Here is a 17,014-nt window from a genome sequence, read left to right on the forward strand (position 1 = left end):
GTCTGAGGAAATTCCTGAGCCACGTGACTGGTTGGGAGACAAAGCAATGGTTTATGGGTTTGTTTGTTTGTTAAAATTATCTTTGGGTAGAATTTTTAAATGGCTGCAATATGTTAGCATTTGTCCTATGTAATAAAGTTCATTTCCTAGAGTCATGATTATTTCTCTGTATGTGTTTTAGACGTATGTGTACAATGAGAATTCTGATGCTCCTAAAGATTTTGTAAGTTTAAACACTATGATCCGTAAGTGAAGCAACCCAATACTGTATAAATTCAATGGGGAAAACAACCCTGATATGTTGAATTAGCTTCTAATTACAGGAAAATAAAAGGGTAGTTGCTTTCTTTGCAACCTTTTAAGAGTTCTTACTTGGAATGATGAAAGGAAAACAGTTACATTCAAAAATAATTTTCAGAGAGAGATCTCTGCTATTTTTGAACAGGCTTGGGATATCTGTTTTACATGATAGACTGCTAAAAAGTACTAGACTTTTTGCTGTGCTCAGTGTTTGGAGTAGTTCCTTTACCCCATTGGTGGTAGACATTTTACAGCCAATAGAACCTTTGTCCATAAGAAGAAATTCTGTACCCTTGAGCTTAACATCTACCAAAAAACATCCGAGTTTGTTGGAGAGGAAGAGAAAAAGCAGTATCTTAGCTTATGAAGGCACACCCATGCTGAACTGACAGGAAAATAAAAATCAAAGCAGAAATGCACACTGCAGTCATATTACAAGGCTCATTCTTGAAATCTGAAGATCATGCTAGAAGAAAATCTAGATATGTATTCTATTTTTTGAAGAAGTGAATCAAAGGCAATATTATTTAGCTTCTTTGTAAAAAAAGATTCCATGTAAATGCAGGTAGAATCTTATTTAAAGAGGGAAATGAATGCTTGTATTGCAGCCTTAAAGATCATATTTTAACTGCAATATTTGGGTTCTTTTTATGTAAACTACAATCTGCAAATCAGCAGACTATGACTGAATGCTTTTGAAAAGTTATAGATTACAAACATGAACTCACAATTAATATCCTCTAAAAGTAATTTCAGAGCTTTCACGTCTTTAAAAAAAAAAGGACAATGTGTACTGCTTCACAAGGTAATGCAGCTAATAAAAAAGAGAGAGTAGAATTAAAGTATTTACATAATGAGCAATTCTACAGAAGGCGATCATCCCCATATAAGCACTGCTGATTATATCCCACGCCGCTTTTTAACACACTCTACCAGATTGGATCCAGTCATCAGCACTTTCAAAGAATCCTTAAAAGCCTTTCATGGTTCTTTACATTTATTGTAGAATGATATTCTTCAGGTACAGTATGCTGGTGTAAGAGGACAGTGTCAACACAAGGTACCAGCAGGACAATAGAACTTCAGTGCCCCCAGTGATTCCAAGCTGGGTCGTACTTGGAGCTGGAAAGAAAAGAACACAGACCTTTAAGCCAATGGTTCTGTTGTTTCCCCATTCCCCTCCCTTTTAAACTGTAAATTAGAATTATTATATCAACAGATGTCAAAATTAGCAAACAGCAGAAAAGCACAGCTGAAACAAAGAACACATAGGGGAAATTATACAGCTAAAACAGCCTTTGAAGTAATGCTAAAATGGGGTGCTCCAGGCAAAGTTCTGTAACATAGGTAGTTACTGAAGGGCTGGTTCACACATTTCATTTCTAATGAGGGAACACATGTACTTTAATACCTCTTTATACCCCTTTTTAGACAGTGGGATTGTAGTGGCAAGCCCCACTTTGACATAGATATGTTTATTGGTACATTTGTATAGACCTTATATGCACATGGTTAACACTGAATGATCAGGAGCACAGTCTTTTCAGGTTTTCTAATAGCATAGGAAAGAGTCCTATGCACATAGGTTCCATATAAACATTCCAATGAAAACTCAAAAGTTTTGGTCAGAACTTTCTGATGTGATGTCAGTATTTCAAGATATCTCCCTCCCATGCAGCAGTCTACACAGTCTTCACCTGGGATATATTGCCCAAGGAATCTTGTGTTTTCTTTCTTGTTTTCTTTCTCTGCCAGTTCATGTAGGCTACTATCTCAGCTTTCCTGGCATATCATCTGATTTGACCCTTTGTGTTGAAAGATGATTTATTCCTAGTTCCTTATACTAGGCCTTATTCCTAGTATCTTATACTTTTTTGCCGTAACTCTTCAGCAGTTGACATAATTCCAAAAAGCAGAAAAAGAAGTGTGTATTTGACCCATAGTTTGTTAAAATTTAATACGTTAGTAGGTTCCTTAACTAGTCAAATAGGCAGTAGCTGTTTTTCACAACCACAATAGTAACCAGGCCACCAATACTGAATATCTGCTGGTGTTGGAATGGAATACTATTGTGGTCCAAGTCTGACTCGAATAAATGCTTGGGGACCCAAGCAACCTGTAGCTTGCCATTTATTTTTTGTTTCAGAGATGCCCCAGCTATTATTCTATAGGGTACACAGCCACCCTGGCTATAGCCATTGCTCTAAAAGCTTCAGTAAATTCATTCTAGGCATCACTGAAAAGGATGTATTTTTGCATCCTTGGATAACAGAGATGACTGCTGGGTCTATAAAAATGTGGTGCATCCCATGACACCCTCAAAGGCCTTTGCAAACTTCAGATTCTTTAATATATGATAGTTTGTGCTCTAGCATACTTACGCTGCACATCATGTTTAGGAGTATGCCGGCATCCTGGGCTGACAATCACTTTTTTTCTGCCTGTGCTAGTTGTTGATAAAATTACTCCTCTTTCCCATTCTGTTCTGAAGCTATTGCTGGTGCAGCAACAGACTTTTTTCTTTAAGACATCTGGTATTTTGTTCAGATAGTATGCAGGCAAAATGTGACTGCAGCCACAGTATCAAGTTTTAATTTCATAGGAATAAAATGGCCCGGAAGAATTAGTATTTTGACCACCTGATGATACTTCATGATGAATCGATTAAGAGAGATTGATTACTTTCTGCTTTAACCAGGGATTTTGGCTATATTTTCTGGCTTAGTGGGTTGTCCTGCATGCACAGGAAAATGATTTAATTTTCTGTCTGTGTAACATATTAACCCCCAAACAGGACAGGTTGTTGATAGATGTATAGTACAAGTAAAGAACTCTTTGTGGGAATGACCTATGTGGTGGTGTTGCTGCTACACTTTGGTGGTCTGGCTTTGAACCTGGTGCTTAGAGTTCTCTGCTGTGTTAGGGCCTGAAGAAATGTGTCACTCTGTGACCCAGCTGTGAACTCAATTTGTGCTTGCATGACTTCAGAGTCTCTGCAGATGTCTATTGCCTTTGTAAACTCAGCTTTGATTCCCTTAGCAATTGCTATTCTCGTTTTTTAACAACCACACTGAAGAGAAACTTGGCCCTGAGCATATAGGATTCTCAGTGTTCCCAAACTACAGTTCCTTGCATTTGCCTCAGCTTTATAGCATATTTGTCCATCTGAGTTTCTACTGAATGAGACCAGCATTGAAATATCTCAAGAGCAATGTTATTTGTAGGATTGCAATTATTCTTAAGTATTTTTTTAAACCCCCACACATAATCTATATTAGGCCCCTTGGGCTGTTATGTTAGGTTTTTGTAAACCTCCGGGCAAGTTCTTCCATAATAGTGTACAGCAAAATGGCCACTTTGTACTTTTCTCCTTTTTTGTCTGCCTTTGAGACTTTCATATAGACGAGGGAACACTGTTCATATCATCTCCAGTTTTCAGCAAAATTGCCAATTAAGGGTAGAGGTGAAGGTGCTTTGCAGTCCTTCTTGTCTTCAAGCTTTTCTTTGGTTGTCTAGCTTTTCTATATATGAAGAGATTGGCATGGAAAGCAGAGCCTCCTAAACTCTTAATACTTTGTCCTGGGCTGTGTTACTGTATTCTGAATCTGTGAAAAGTTTGGCACTTCTGACATTGTGACCTTTTCCGCACCTCAATGCTGCCTCTGTTTCCCAGCAAACTGAATCCCCAGCTGATGCTCCGACTTTTCAGCACCCCTTCCACAAAAAGGCATTTTTCTTGAATTTGGATCTGACCCTCTCCATGTGTTCTGCACTTCCTTTGAAAAGGGGTAGTGCGGCCATGTCATGGTGTACTTTCTCTGTGACAGAACCTCCCTTTTTTTGCTTGTGTGCAGTAAAATTACAACATCATAACATTTTTTAAAAGGATGGATGTATTATGGGAAACAACATGGATGCCGCCATTTCAATCATCCCTCCTCCTCCTTAGTCACCAACTAAGAAAATGGCTGGGAGTCATAGAACTGGATACACCAATTCATAACAGTGTTATTCAACAATTATGAAGCATGCTAAATGTGCCATCATGTACTTTGTCAGCAGCAGAACCTCTTTTTTGTGTGTGCATATGCAGTAGTTTTATAACATCATAACTTTGTAAAAATAAAAATAAAAGACTGAATGTATCATGGGGAACAGCATTTCAAAGGTCCCCTGTCCCTCCTTAGTCATCAACTAAGAAAATGGCTGCTGATCAGCAAACTGGATACACCAATTCATAACAGTATTATTCAATAATTATGAAGCATGCTAAGTGTGTCATTATGTACATCATCAGTGACAGAACCTCCCTTTTTTGTGCATATTCAGTAATGTTATAACATCATAATATTGTAAAAAAAAAGGCTGGATGTATTGTGGAGAACAGCATGGTTGCCACCATTTCAAAGGCCAAGTAAGAAAATGGCTGGCAAAGATTTCCGCAAAATCCTCATGAAAATAGGATTCCATTCATGATAGTTTTACTGAATACACCAGTTCATCACAGTGTTATTTACTAATTATAAACCATGCTAAATGGAAACACTGCACATGTTGAGTTTCCATGATTATAAAATCTCTCCCTTATAATAAAGCAGTAGTGGGGACCAACGTTCTAAAATGCCCGCCTTTAGTGTTTGGCCGGAAGAACTGCCACTCAGAAGACATTGGCTGGGTTGACTGGCTGCTTTGTGCAGTCCCGCCCAGCATTCCAAGGTCTTTTGCATATGGAAGCTGATTGGACTTCACTCCATTCCACACCTCAAACTCCCCCCCCGCAAGGCAGTTGGAATGTTCAGTTGCATATGGGAACTACTGTATTCTGAGGTAACATATGTCCTCACTCACAACACATCACTTCCTCTTTAAAAGAAACAAACCCAATAACACAATCACCCCACACCACAAAGAAGACAGATCACACCACAAGCAGAATACCACAAGGCAAAAAATGATAGGAAAAGGTGCCAGCAGTCACCCCATTACTGCCACAGATAGTGTGCAGGTCCCAGGTTCATGTTTTAAAAGCTGCCTGGGGGACTATGGACTATTCACACACTTTCAACCTTAACATACCTCATAGGGTAGTTGTGTGGATCATACAGGGGAGAGGAGAATGATGTCAGCTGCTTTGGTTCCCACTGCAGGGAAAGACTGCCCTTTCCCTAGGCAGAGGCTGTGGGGGGGATGTAAAACTTAAGACAGACAGGCAGATAAAGGTTGGCTGATGGTTGCCTGGAAAGGACATAGGGTTGAAGCCTGCTGAGGGTGGGGTCTGAGGAGGAGGAAGAGGGGGACCTCAGACAGATACAATGCCATACTGCCCACACTCCAGACAAGCTGTTGCCAGTCTCCAGGTGACAGCTGGAGAGATCTTAAAGCTTTGGTGCTAATTCAAAGTGTTGCAATTTATCAACAGAGTAGTGTTTTGGAAAATCTTTAGGAATTGTTTGGTGCATTTACGATGGGGCTCCTGGGGAACTATTGCTGCCAATCTTGGCCCAGCAGCCATCAAACCATTCTCTTCAACCCCCTGCTGTGCAGCTGACTTCCCCCTAGGGTTGCCAATCTCCAGGTGGGACCTGGAGATCTCCCACTGTTACAATTGATCTCCAGATGACAGAGATCAGTTCCCCTGGAGAAAATGGATGCTTTGGAGGGTAGACCCTATGACATTATACCTGCTGAGTCCTTCCGCCCCCCCGCCCAATGCTGCCCTCTACAGAATCCACCCCCCAAACCTCCAGGTATTTCCCTCCTTAGAGCTGCCAACCCTACATTCCCCTCAGTGCCTGTTGGTAGGTAACTAAGCTTGGTCCTGTCACCTACTTTGGCCTTTGGGAGAAAACACATTGGGGCCAGTCCTGATAGAGTTGCCAACTCCAGATGGGAAATTCCTGGAGACGTGAGGGATGGAGCCTGAAGAGGGTGAGGTTTGAGGAGGGGTGGGACCTCAGACAGGTACAATGCCATAGACTCCACCCTCCAAACCAGTCAGTCCCTCATAGGGAACCATTGTTGCCAATCTCCAGGTGAGGGCTGGAGAGCACTCAGAATTACAACTGCTCTGCAGAAGGGAGGGCAGAAGTCAGCTGAAGTCAAAGGGGCAGATAATGGTAGGTTGATGGTTAGCTGGGAAGGAGATGGGGTTGCCAACTACATGCTGACAAATTCCTGGGGATTTGAGGGGTGGAGCCTGGAGAGGGTGGGGTTTGCGGAGGGGTGGGACCTCAGACAGGCAGATTGCCATAAGACTACACCCTCCAAACCAGGCATTTTGTCCTGGGTAACAATTGCTGCCAATCTCCAGGTGAGGGCTACAGATCACTCACAATTACAACTGCTCTTCAGGTAGCAGAGATCAGTTCCTCTGGAGAAAACAGTGGACTCTGTCATTATACCCTGCTGAGGTCACCACAGCAAACTGACACTGTTTGCCCAAAGCCAGAGCACTGCCCCAGAGCCTCTTTCTAGATCTCGTTGTATTGCTTTCACAATGGGCTTTACTGCTAGTCTATTATATAATTCCATTAATTTTAGATATTTAAAAGACTGAATTGTCATCAAAAGCACACCCGGAGCTTTGGAGGGGAATGAAGAAACAATACAAGAGCGAGGCTACGAAACCTACCCCCACACACCCCCAAAAAAAGGAAAGGAAAGGAACTTCATGGATGGGAGAAGGCTACATGAAACTTTGCTACCTGTTTTGTCCCAATGTTATAATGTTGCTATATTATAATGAAAAAAAAAATCATGTTGTAACACAATTAGCAGTATGGTTAAAAATTAGCGCATCACTCAGGGGACAACTTGAGGGGGGTGAACTGACGACACAAAAGGGTGGTGGGAAACAAAATTTGAAATCGAGAATTCTTCACTATAAAACTGGGAGTTCAGATCTGAAGGGGGGGAAATCATGGAAAAAGTGGATTTGAAAAATGCAGGATAATGGGGCACTAAATTCAGATCTACTCCTGGGGAGGCAAATAGTTGTGTGGAAAGTTTTAGAAACTTCTATTATTTAAGAGCGCTGATGTGACGGTTTGCACTTGTGCAGAAATGGTCCATGTAGTATTGTGAGGGTGGTATACTTTCTAGGATGGGTTTGAATTCACTCTTTATTTGAGAATCAGGACTGGAGTCTGGTTTCTTCCTGAGTTCCCTGAGCTTGTTTCTGGAAACTGTGAACCACACTGGCAAGGTCATTCAGCTGATCTGTTATCATTCCTACTCTCTGCATTGCTGGATGAGATCTACAGGGCTCCTTCCTTGGTTCTGTTCCAGATCAAATTTGCAATAATTGTTTGCCAACGGATCAGTTAGCTGTGGTTTTATATCCATTGTGCATTTCTGTTATTATATTTAATTTTAATTTTAAATTATTAGCCACTTTGAACAGTATTCAAGTAGGAGAATTTAAAAGTAAATAAATAAAAATAGAGGAGATTTGGCTAAAATACCAACAGAATTTCACTAGACCCAGATAAAGTCTGGATTACAAATACCGTTCAGTGATATCAGCTTACATTATGTTTCCTTGCCCACAAAAGTTCTGTAGAGCCCTATGCATGGAGAAACAAAGGGCGGGCCTCATTCCAGAGCACCCAAGAATCACAGGAAAACTCCCCCTGACTCAGGAGACTCAAGAATGGAGTTGAAGGGTTGTGTGTTGGGAGAGGGGAATCTGTGGAAATTGCTGCCTCCCATTATGTGAGCGGACATGCTTTATAATTGAACAATGGCTACACTGGAGCCAACCTATTAGTTGGGATCCTATATTTTTATTTTGTTTACACAGTGTGGTACTCCATTTTGGAGTGCATTCCTCTGGTGCTACATGCTTTATACTCACTCAAGGCAAGGTGGAAGAAATTTATAGGATCCAAGTAATGTTTTTTGATAGAACATAACTTCAACTGATTTCAGATTGGTAGCTGAACTATCTATAATATCCCATTTCAAGACACTTCAGCTCACCAGCTGATAGTCCCCAGGCCATGCTGCTGGTGGGTCACCTTTGCTGCCCTGCTAGGAGCAGAGGCAGCATGTTGTGGCAATTGCCGCATACGGGTAACTCTAGGGGGCGGGGGCAGAGGTTTCCTGTGCCAGCCCTGGCCTTCCTTCTTCATTCTGCCCCTCGTGCTCAGCCTGGTAGGAGCTCCTTTGAGCTCCAGGTGCCGAACAGGGAGCAGTGGCATCGAGCCGGCAGTGACGGGGGCAGTGGTCGAGCAGCGCAGCAGCAACTCCAGGCCCCACTCTCCGAGGAGGCACCGTATCTGTGCGCATAGTGACAAGGCTCCAGTCAGCGATGGATTGGGGCTTTTCACCCCGTGGTGGTAGTGGGGCCTGGGCAGGGAGCGTGGGCTAGGGGATGTGGCGGCACCTCCCCAGGAGGTCCCTGAGGGGCTCACGGCCTTAAGGCCTGGCAGCTGTAGGCGGGGGCACAGTCTGAGGAAGGGGTCTGTCTGCCAGCAACGCACGCCATAAGTGTGCGTGGGTACTTGGTGACAGGAGGGGCCCCCTTGGCAGTAGTTTTCTTGGGACAGTTCCATCCTGTGTGGTGCAGCGGAGCTCCGAGAAAAAGAAGCCTTGGGGGGATTGATTCAGAGTCGGCTGCAAGGGACTTGCCTGCTTGGCCTCCTGAGTTCAGGGGGGTGCTTGGCATAAATCCTATTGGGGGTGGCCATTTTGTGGGGCCTGGTAGCCATTGCACAGTTTATTTGCGGCCATTTTGGGCAGTTCACTGGTGGCCATTTTGTGCAGTTCATTGGCAACCATTTTGTATTGGGATAACGGTGGCCATCTTTTTGAGCTGTTAGAGTGTCCATTATAGCAGGATTTTGGGGCGTCTTAGGCCTCGGGATATAGCTGGTCTTGGTATTCCTCTTAGGGGTGCTGCTTGGTGCAATGGCACCCAAAAAAGGTGCAAAAGGGAAGAACCCAGCCCCTAAGGCTCCACCTAAGTGTCCAGCCCCTACCCTTTCTTCCTCTGACAAAGATGGAGGTTATGAGGTATAGCAAGCAATTCTGGCTCGTTTGCTTGCAGCTGAGTAGGCTTCTGGGGTTGCTACCCCCCGGACCCCACCAAGTCAGGGCCAGACAGGGAGAAAAGAAACTCGCACTTTATTCAACAAGTGCTTTCAGGCTGAAGTTCTAACTAGACTGTCTCTGGTTGAGAGCAGGGTCTCAACAGGTGCTGGAGATGGTGAAGGAAGAAGAAGAAAAGAAGAGATTGGATTTATACCCCGCCCTTCACTATCCAAAGGTGTCTCAGAGCCGCTTACAAACTCCTTTCCCTTCCCCTCCCCACAACAGACACCCTGTGAGGAAGGTTGGGCTGAGAGAGCTCTTGATAGAAACTGCTCTTTTTCAAGAACAGCTCTTATCAGAACTATGGCTTGCCCAAGGTCATCCAGCCAGGTGCAAGTGGAAGAGTGGGGAATCAAACCCGGTTCTTCCAGATTAGAGTCTGCGAACTTAACCAAACTACACCCAAATCTACCAGATGAAGAAGAGGCGAGCCCTTCAGGCGTTGGGCCTCCACAGGGTGTGGCGAAACCTGTTCCAGCCCCAGTCCTGGTGGGCGATGCAGCTGGTAAGTTGGGTGTTGGATCCCTGGTGGGGGTTGCCTTGCCTTGGGGGCATTGCGGGACTCCCACCACCCTGGTTTCAGGTACAGAGCACATACATTGTACACACATGGTTGGACAACATTGTGGGTGGTCACTGGGGCAGCAGTCCAGGCAGCGGCCTCTCAGGGGGTGTTGTGCGGATCAGCCCTCTGGACCTGGACAATGTTGTGGGTCCAAGTGCCAACAGGGGGCGTCCTACATGGATGCAACAGCTTCGGAGCTCCCTTATGGAGATGTGGCATTGCCTTTGGGGGATCATTTATTATCAACCACCAGGGACAAAATTTGTCGGGGCGAGTATGTCGATGTTTTTCCCCTTCTTTTCCATGAATTGGAGAAGGATAAGGAGGATCTCAAGGACAGGGACAAGGAGAAGCTTAGGAAGATGCAGGTTGATAGGACCTGGGCTAACTTGGTGGCTGGGTTCATGGTCTATGCAGGGGTACTGGCTAAAGCGCAGAGGGGAGGATCTTGGGACCTTTCCCTGTTCCACCAGTGGCGAACCTACAGGTTTCCCCTTTAGGCAGTGTTCCTAAGAAAGTTCAGGGTGAGTATAGGTTGATTCACCATCTTTCTTACCCGAGGGGGGCATTGGTTAATGATGCCATTCCAGACTCCTTATGCTCTGTTTGGTACACCTCCTTCAACCAGGCAATAAAGGTGGTGCGCCAGTGTGGTCTCGGGGCCGCATTGGCCAAATGTGACATTAAATCTGCTTTTTGGCTGCTCCCTGTGCACCCCAGTGACTTTGAGTTGTTGGGGTTTTGTTTTGAGGGTCAATTCTATATAGATCGGGCTTTACCAATGGGCTGTTCAATATCCTGTGCAGCATTTGAACATTTCAGCACTTTCCTGGAATGGGCCCTCCGGTTTCACACAGGGATTACCACAGTTGTGCACTACCTAGATGCTTTTTGTTTGTCGGTCCTGGAGGCTCTGGGCAGTGTGAGTTTTTTCTGCAGAGTGTTCAGGACCAGGCTGGGGAGTTGGGTGTACCATTAGCTCATGAATAGACAGAAGGCCCTACATGCCGGATGACTTTTCTGGGAGTGGAGCTGGATACAGTAGCACAGCAGTGGCTCAAGTGGTTAAGACGCTGAACTGCAGACTGTGGAAGGTTGGTAGTTCAGCAGTTCGAGACCCGAGTGTGCCGCATGACGGAGTGAGCTCCCGTCTCTAGTTCCAGCTCCTGCCAACCTATCAGTTCGAAAGCAAGAAATTGCAAGTAGATAAATAGGTACCACTTCAGTGGGAAGGTAACAGCGTTCTGTGCGCCTTGGTGTTTAGTCATGCCAGCCACATGACCACAGAAATGTCTTCGGACAATGCTGGCTCTTCGGCTTTGAAACGGCGATGAGCACCGCAACCCTAGAGTCGGATTCGACTGGCTTTCGAGCAAGGGAACCTTTACCTTTACCTAACTTTGCTTGCAAGGTGGTTGGCCCAGACCGTGCCTTTTTGCACCGCATGTGCAATGTAATAAGGGGTTTGTGCCTTCCTCAACACAGGGCCACGGTAACAGCAGGGATTCAGGCCGACCTGGGTGTGTGGCTTGAGTTCCTGGGGTCCTTTAACAGAATTTCCTTCTGGAGGACAGAGCTGCAGTTGCATGCGGGCTTGAGATACACTCTGGTGCTGCTGGGTCACTTGGCTTTGGAGTTTACTTCCAAAGGCAGTGGTGTGCCAAGGAGTGGCTGGATGACTGGAAAGCGGATGGTGTGTCCAAGGATCTTACCTTCCTTGAGTTTTTCCCTATACTGGTGGCGGTCTGGTTGTGGCGTGATGTGATGGCTAACCACACCGTGTATTTTTGGTGTGACAATTTGGCTGTTGTCTATATCATCAGCACTCTCACTTCCAGATCGTCATGGGTCATGTCCTTGGTCTGCGCATTCACGCTGCGCTGTTTGCAGCACTATATTTTGTCTCTTGCCAAGCATGTGCCCGGGATTGACAATGGGGTGGCTGACACTCTCTCTCGCAAACAAATGGAGAGATTTCGTCAGCTAGCCCCAGACACCGAGCTGCAGCCGGTGAGAATGCCGTGGGAGCTTTGGTCGCTTGGAAGGCAGAGGTCCACCGAGCAATTGGCCTGGCCATTGCACCAGGCACAAAGTTGGCGTATGATTGTGCGGTCTACCAGTTTGCCCAGTTCAGAATTGAGGTAAAGTATCCTGATCTTTAGCCTGTGCCGGTGGACCATTTGCTTCATTTTTGTGTGGTGCTCAGAGGTAAGGGGCTGGCAGTTGGTTCCATTAAGGCGATGCTTTCTGCGGTGGCATACGCTAGTAAGGCCTGGGGGCTCACGGACGGAACTGGCAATTTCCGGATCTGTAGGATGCTAGAGGGCTGGTCCAGGGAGGCAGGAGCACGGGCAGATACCAGGAGACTGATTTCCCTGAGGATTTTGAAGGGTTTACAGGCTGGTTGGGGCGAGATTTGTTCTTCTGCTTTTGAGGCTCGCCTTTTCGATGCAGCGGCACTGGTGGCCTTTTTTTGGGCCCTTCGTGTTGGGGAGTTGGTAGTGCATTCCAAGTCTGATAGGTCAGGCCGGGCTCTGGAGGCACGCAATGTTCGCTTAGAAGGGGATAGGGCCCTCCTCACTTTATGTTTCTCTAAGACTGATCAGCAGAGACGGGGAGCTGTGGTCACCATAGGGCAGTGCGCTCAGAAGGAGTTATGCCCAGTTTCTGACTTGGCGGCATACATATCCCTGAGAGGGTTTGGAGAAGGTGTCCTGTTTCAACATCAGGATGGGTCCCCGCTGACCAGGCACCAGTTTTGGGCCATGACTTCTCAGGCCTTAGGTAGATTGGGGCTGGCAGGGGCACATTTTTGTACGCACTCTTTTAGGATTGGTGCTGCCTCCACAGCGAAGAGATACCCTGCATGGTCAACAGTGTACGTCGTATGTTTGCCCTGTGGCTGGTCTCTGAGGTGGTTTACGGGGAAGTTATTGTTTTTGGTTCATTGCTTATTGTTTTCTCGTTACAGGTCCTGCCGCCCGGGTTGAGCGGAAGCGTGTCCTCATCTGCGGTCGTAGTTATATATTTTGGGCAGCACACTGAGCCAAGAGAACACCTATTGGCTCCCAGTTGGGGTTAGGCCAATTGGCCACAGGTGAATGGTGCAGCCGCTGAGGCTTGCAGTGGCCCGGTCTGCTTCATTTGTTGTTTGTAGGGAGGGTTGGACCCTCGCCTCAAGTTTTGCTGATCCATTTGGGAGGCAACGACCTGGGCCTGATTAAGGGAAAGGCCCTAATCCTTCAGGCCCAGTCAGATGTTCACCTTATCAGGTGGTGGTGGCCTGGAACGGTTATTGTCTGGTCCGCTATGGTACTGCGCCTGGTATGGTGCAGTTCCTGCAGTCCATTGGCAATCGACAAGGCCCAGCGCAAAGCTAACCGGGAGATTCGGAGGGCACTTGAAGGGGGCCCGAGCATGTATTTGCCTCACCCGGGTATAATGGCCAGCTCAGTGAACCTGTTCAGGACTGATGGTGTTCACCTATCTGAGGCAGGTATGGATATCTTTTTGGAGGACCTGCGGCAGGGGATTTGTGCGGCTTTCGGCCGTTAGTTGGCACAGAGGCCTAAGCGGAGGCTTGGCCCTTGCGGTGGCAGGGTGTTATTCAATACAGACTGCGGCATGGTGAGCACTGGCTTATAACCTCTTTGGGGCATAGGGGTCTTGTAAGTACAGCCTTTGAACCCTGCGGTCCGGGGCGGGGAAAACAGACTGCCTAAGAGATTGCACAGGATTCTCCTCCCTTTGAGCCTTGTGGTTCGGGGGTTTGGGTTTTTCTGGCAATTACACTGGCCTGCTGACTGAACGCAAGCCACATTCTTTGGCTTGCATCCGGGGCTGGGTGGCTCACCCTAGATCAAATGATGAGGGATGGGTGTTTACCCTTGGCCTTGACCATGCTGCCTACTGTTTTTTCCCCTTTTCCATTTTGCTGGCCGTTACGCTTGATGTTAATAAATAAAGTGGCTCATTAGTACCCAATCTTGTTGTCTGTGTTTTGATTCCGGCTTGGGGGGCAATGACCAGTTATTACAAGTGTTTATGTTATGGAAAGTTACATCTACTCTGGCTCAGTAATCTCTCAATAAAATTGTGAAGATATTGACTATCTGGCCAAAGGTATCCATAGAGCAAGTTGTTTTGGTAATCAAATTACATGACAAATGACAGCAGCATTTAATTCAGTACACCCACCATTCCCATCAAGGGTAAAGGTAAAGAGAAGTAGAAATGCAAATAAAGGTCTGACCTCAATTTTACATGAAGCCTTGGATACAGAGCACGTGCAAAACAAGTGAATTAAATGAGGATGAAGTTGTTGAAGCAAATTAAATGAAGTCAAAGTTGTCAAAATGAATTAAACAATGTTGAAGTTGCTGATGCAAATTATTCCAAACCAAAGTTTTCAAGTGGCCTAAGTCAGTGTCCTGGCCCCACTGCTAGACCTCCTGATGGCACCTGGTATTTTTGGCCACTGTGTGACAGAGTGTTGGACTGGATGGGCCATTGGCCTGATCCAACATTCGCTTCTGTTATGTTCTTAGTGAGTGTTCAACCAATGAAATTTGTGGATTTAAAAAGAAGCCTGTATTATGTGCCTGCAACAAGGAACTCAGCTGACACTGCAGATTGCAATAGGCTTAAATGTTCCCGTCATATCTAAAGCATATCTAAAGCAGGGGAGGGTGTTTGTCAAATTGATTGTGCCAGGGAGATTTAAGGATCAGTGTGAGAACTGCTGAAACACCACTGTCTCATTAAGGTTAGTGAGGACTTATAGAGAACAGGGCTACCAATTCCCCACCCTGAGCTCCCTTTGTTTCCTACCACTTCAAGTGGAGGCAGGGAGACAAATTAAAAAAACAAACAAACAAATCATCACACCAGCATCGCAAGTGTGATATGTTATTTTGTGATGGCAGTATCTTTAGGAATTGCTGGAAACTCTGTGTTTACCCCATAATCCTCCTGCCAGTTTGCAGGCTCAGCCTTGAAACCCTACTAGAGAAGATGCTACTCAAAAACAATTTTTTCAAAACTTCATTTAATAACGTTTCAGTAATTTTGTGACTATTCAGAAAACTAATCTATTTTATTCACCAAAAAATTGTCAAACAAAGCTATATTATTCACCAAAAATGCAGGTCTATCTCTCTGTTCTAATACTAATGTTGGCTCTCTATGTAGAAATGGTTGAGAAAGCTGCAGAAGAAGAAGAATGGAAAAGGCTTGTGCAGACATAAGGGGTGGTGGTGGTGGTCATATGACCTTCATAAGAACTTAAGAAGAGCCCTGCTGGATCAGACCAATAGTCCATCTAGTCCAGCATCTTGTCTCACACAGCGGGCAACCAGCTTCTCTGGTTAGCCAACAACAGACATAGAGGCCAAGGCCTTCCCGATGTTGTGTTCTGGCTCTAGGATTCAAAGAATTAGTGCCTCTGAATGTGGAGGTTCCCCTCAGTCACCATGACCTGTAGCCATTGATAGACTTATCCTCCATGAATCTATCTAATCCCCCTTTAAAGTGTTTTATTTCTGTGGCCATCCCTACATCCTCTGGCAGTGAATTCCACATTTTAATCACTCTCTGTGTAAAGAAGTATTTCCTCTTGTCCATCCTGAACCTACTGCCCATCAGCTTCATTGGATGCCCTTGATCTCTAGTATTTTGGGATACAGAGAAAAAAATCCCTCTGTCAACTCTCTTTTCTAAACTGAAAAGTTCTAGGCACTTCAGCCTTTCCTCATAATCCTCATAAACCCACTAATCGTGTTGGTTGCCCTCTTCTGTACTCTTTCCAGCTTTGCAATGTCCTTTTGGAGATATGGTGAATAGAGCAGTACATCGTATTCCAAATGAGACCACACCATAGATTTGTATAGGGGCCTTACAATATCGGCCATTTTATTCTCAACCCCTTACCTAATAATCCCTAACATAGAGTTTGCCTTTTTTTACTGCTGCAGCACATTGTGTTGACACATTCATTGAGCTATCCACTACGATTGCAAGATCTTTTCTCCTCTTAGTCTCAGCAAGTTCAGACCCCATTAGCCTATACTTTAAGTTGGTTTTTTTTGTCCCAACGTGCATCACCTCACACTCACCAGTATTGAACTTCATTTGCCATATTGTCACCCACTTATCTAGTTTGTGGACAACCTCTTGGATCTCTTCACAGTCAACCTTGGTTTTCACCATCTTGAATAATTTTGTGTCATCTGCAAACTTGGCCACTGTACTACCACCCCTAGTTCCAGATAATGTATGAATCAATTAACTAGAACTGACCCCAATACTGTTCCTTGGAGAGGTCCACTGCTTACTTCCCTCCATTGTGAGAACTGTCCATTGATTCCTATTCTTTGCTTCCTGTCATTTAACCAGTTTTTAATCCATATGTAGGGCTGCCAGGTCGCAGCGGGGGATCCGCACGTCTTCACAGGAACCCTGCCGTGGGGGACAGTGATATGCGTTGCACCATCGTCACTAGGATGTGATGCTATGCGTCGCTCTGGCAACGGGACTCCAAACAGCCCCATTGCCAGAGCGACACGTAGCGTCACATCCTGGTGATGGCGGTGCAATGTGTATCGCTGTCCCCCACGGCAGGGATCCTGTGAAGACGTGCAGATCCCCCGCCGTGGCTTGGCAGCCCTATCCATATGAGAACCCGTCCTCTTATCCCATGACTGCTAAGTTTACTCAGGAGTCTTTGGTGAGGTACCTTGTCAAAAACCTTTTGAAAGTCCAAGTATATAATGTCTACTGGGTCTTCATTGTCTACATGTTTGTTCACTTTCTCAAATAATTCCAAAAGGCTGGTGAGGTAGGATTTCCTATTACAGAAGCCATGCTGATTTCCCCTCAGCAGGCTTTGTCCCTCTATGTGTCTAACAATTCTGTCTTTGATTACAGTTTCTACTAATTTGCCTGGGACTGATTTTAGGTTGGCCAGCCTGTAATTTCTCTATCTGTATATACCCTACGATCTCCTTAATACATAAAAAAGAATCGGATGAAAAAGAGATAAAGAATTACAGACCAATC

General features: G+C 45.4%; 1 protein-coding gene across 1 annotated transcript in view; it reads right to left on the bottom strand.

The window, feature by feature from the left end:
* Positions 1 to 1,297: 1,297 nt before the first annotated feature.
* NEGR1 (neuronal growth regulator 1) overlaps positions 1,298 to 17,014 on the bottom strand; it is a 914,174-nt gene continuing 898,457 nt past the window's right edge. The window contains exon 7 of the mRNA XM_015410018.1: positions 1,298 to 1,422. Coding sequence (XP_015265504.1) covers positions 1,298 to 1,422 — 125 coding nt within the window. The remainder of the gene's footprint in view (positions 1,423 to 17,014) is intronic.

The sequence above is a fragment of the Gekko japonicus genome, unplaced genomic scaffold, assembly GCF_001447785.1.
Source record: "Gekko japonicus isolate JY-2015 unplaced genomic scaffold, Gekko_japonicus_V1.1 scaffold216, whole genome shotgun sequence".
In the NCBI taxonomy this organism is placed as follows: domain Eukaryota; kingdom Metazoa; phylum Chordata; class Lepidosauria; order Squamata; family Gekkonidae; genus Gekko; species Gekko japonicus.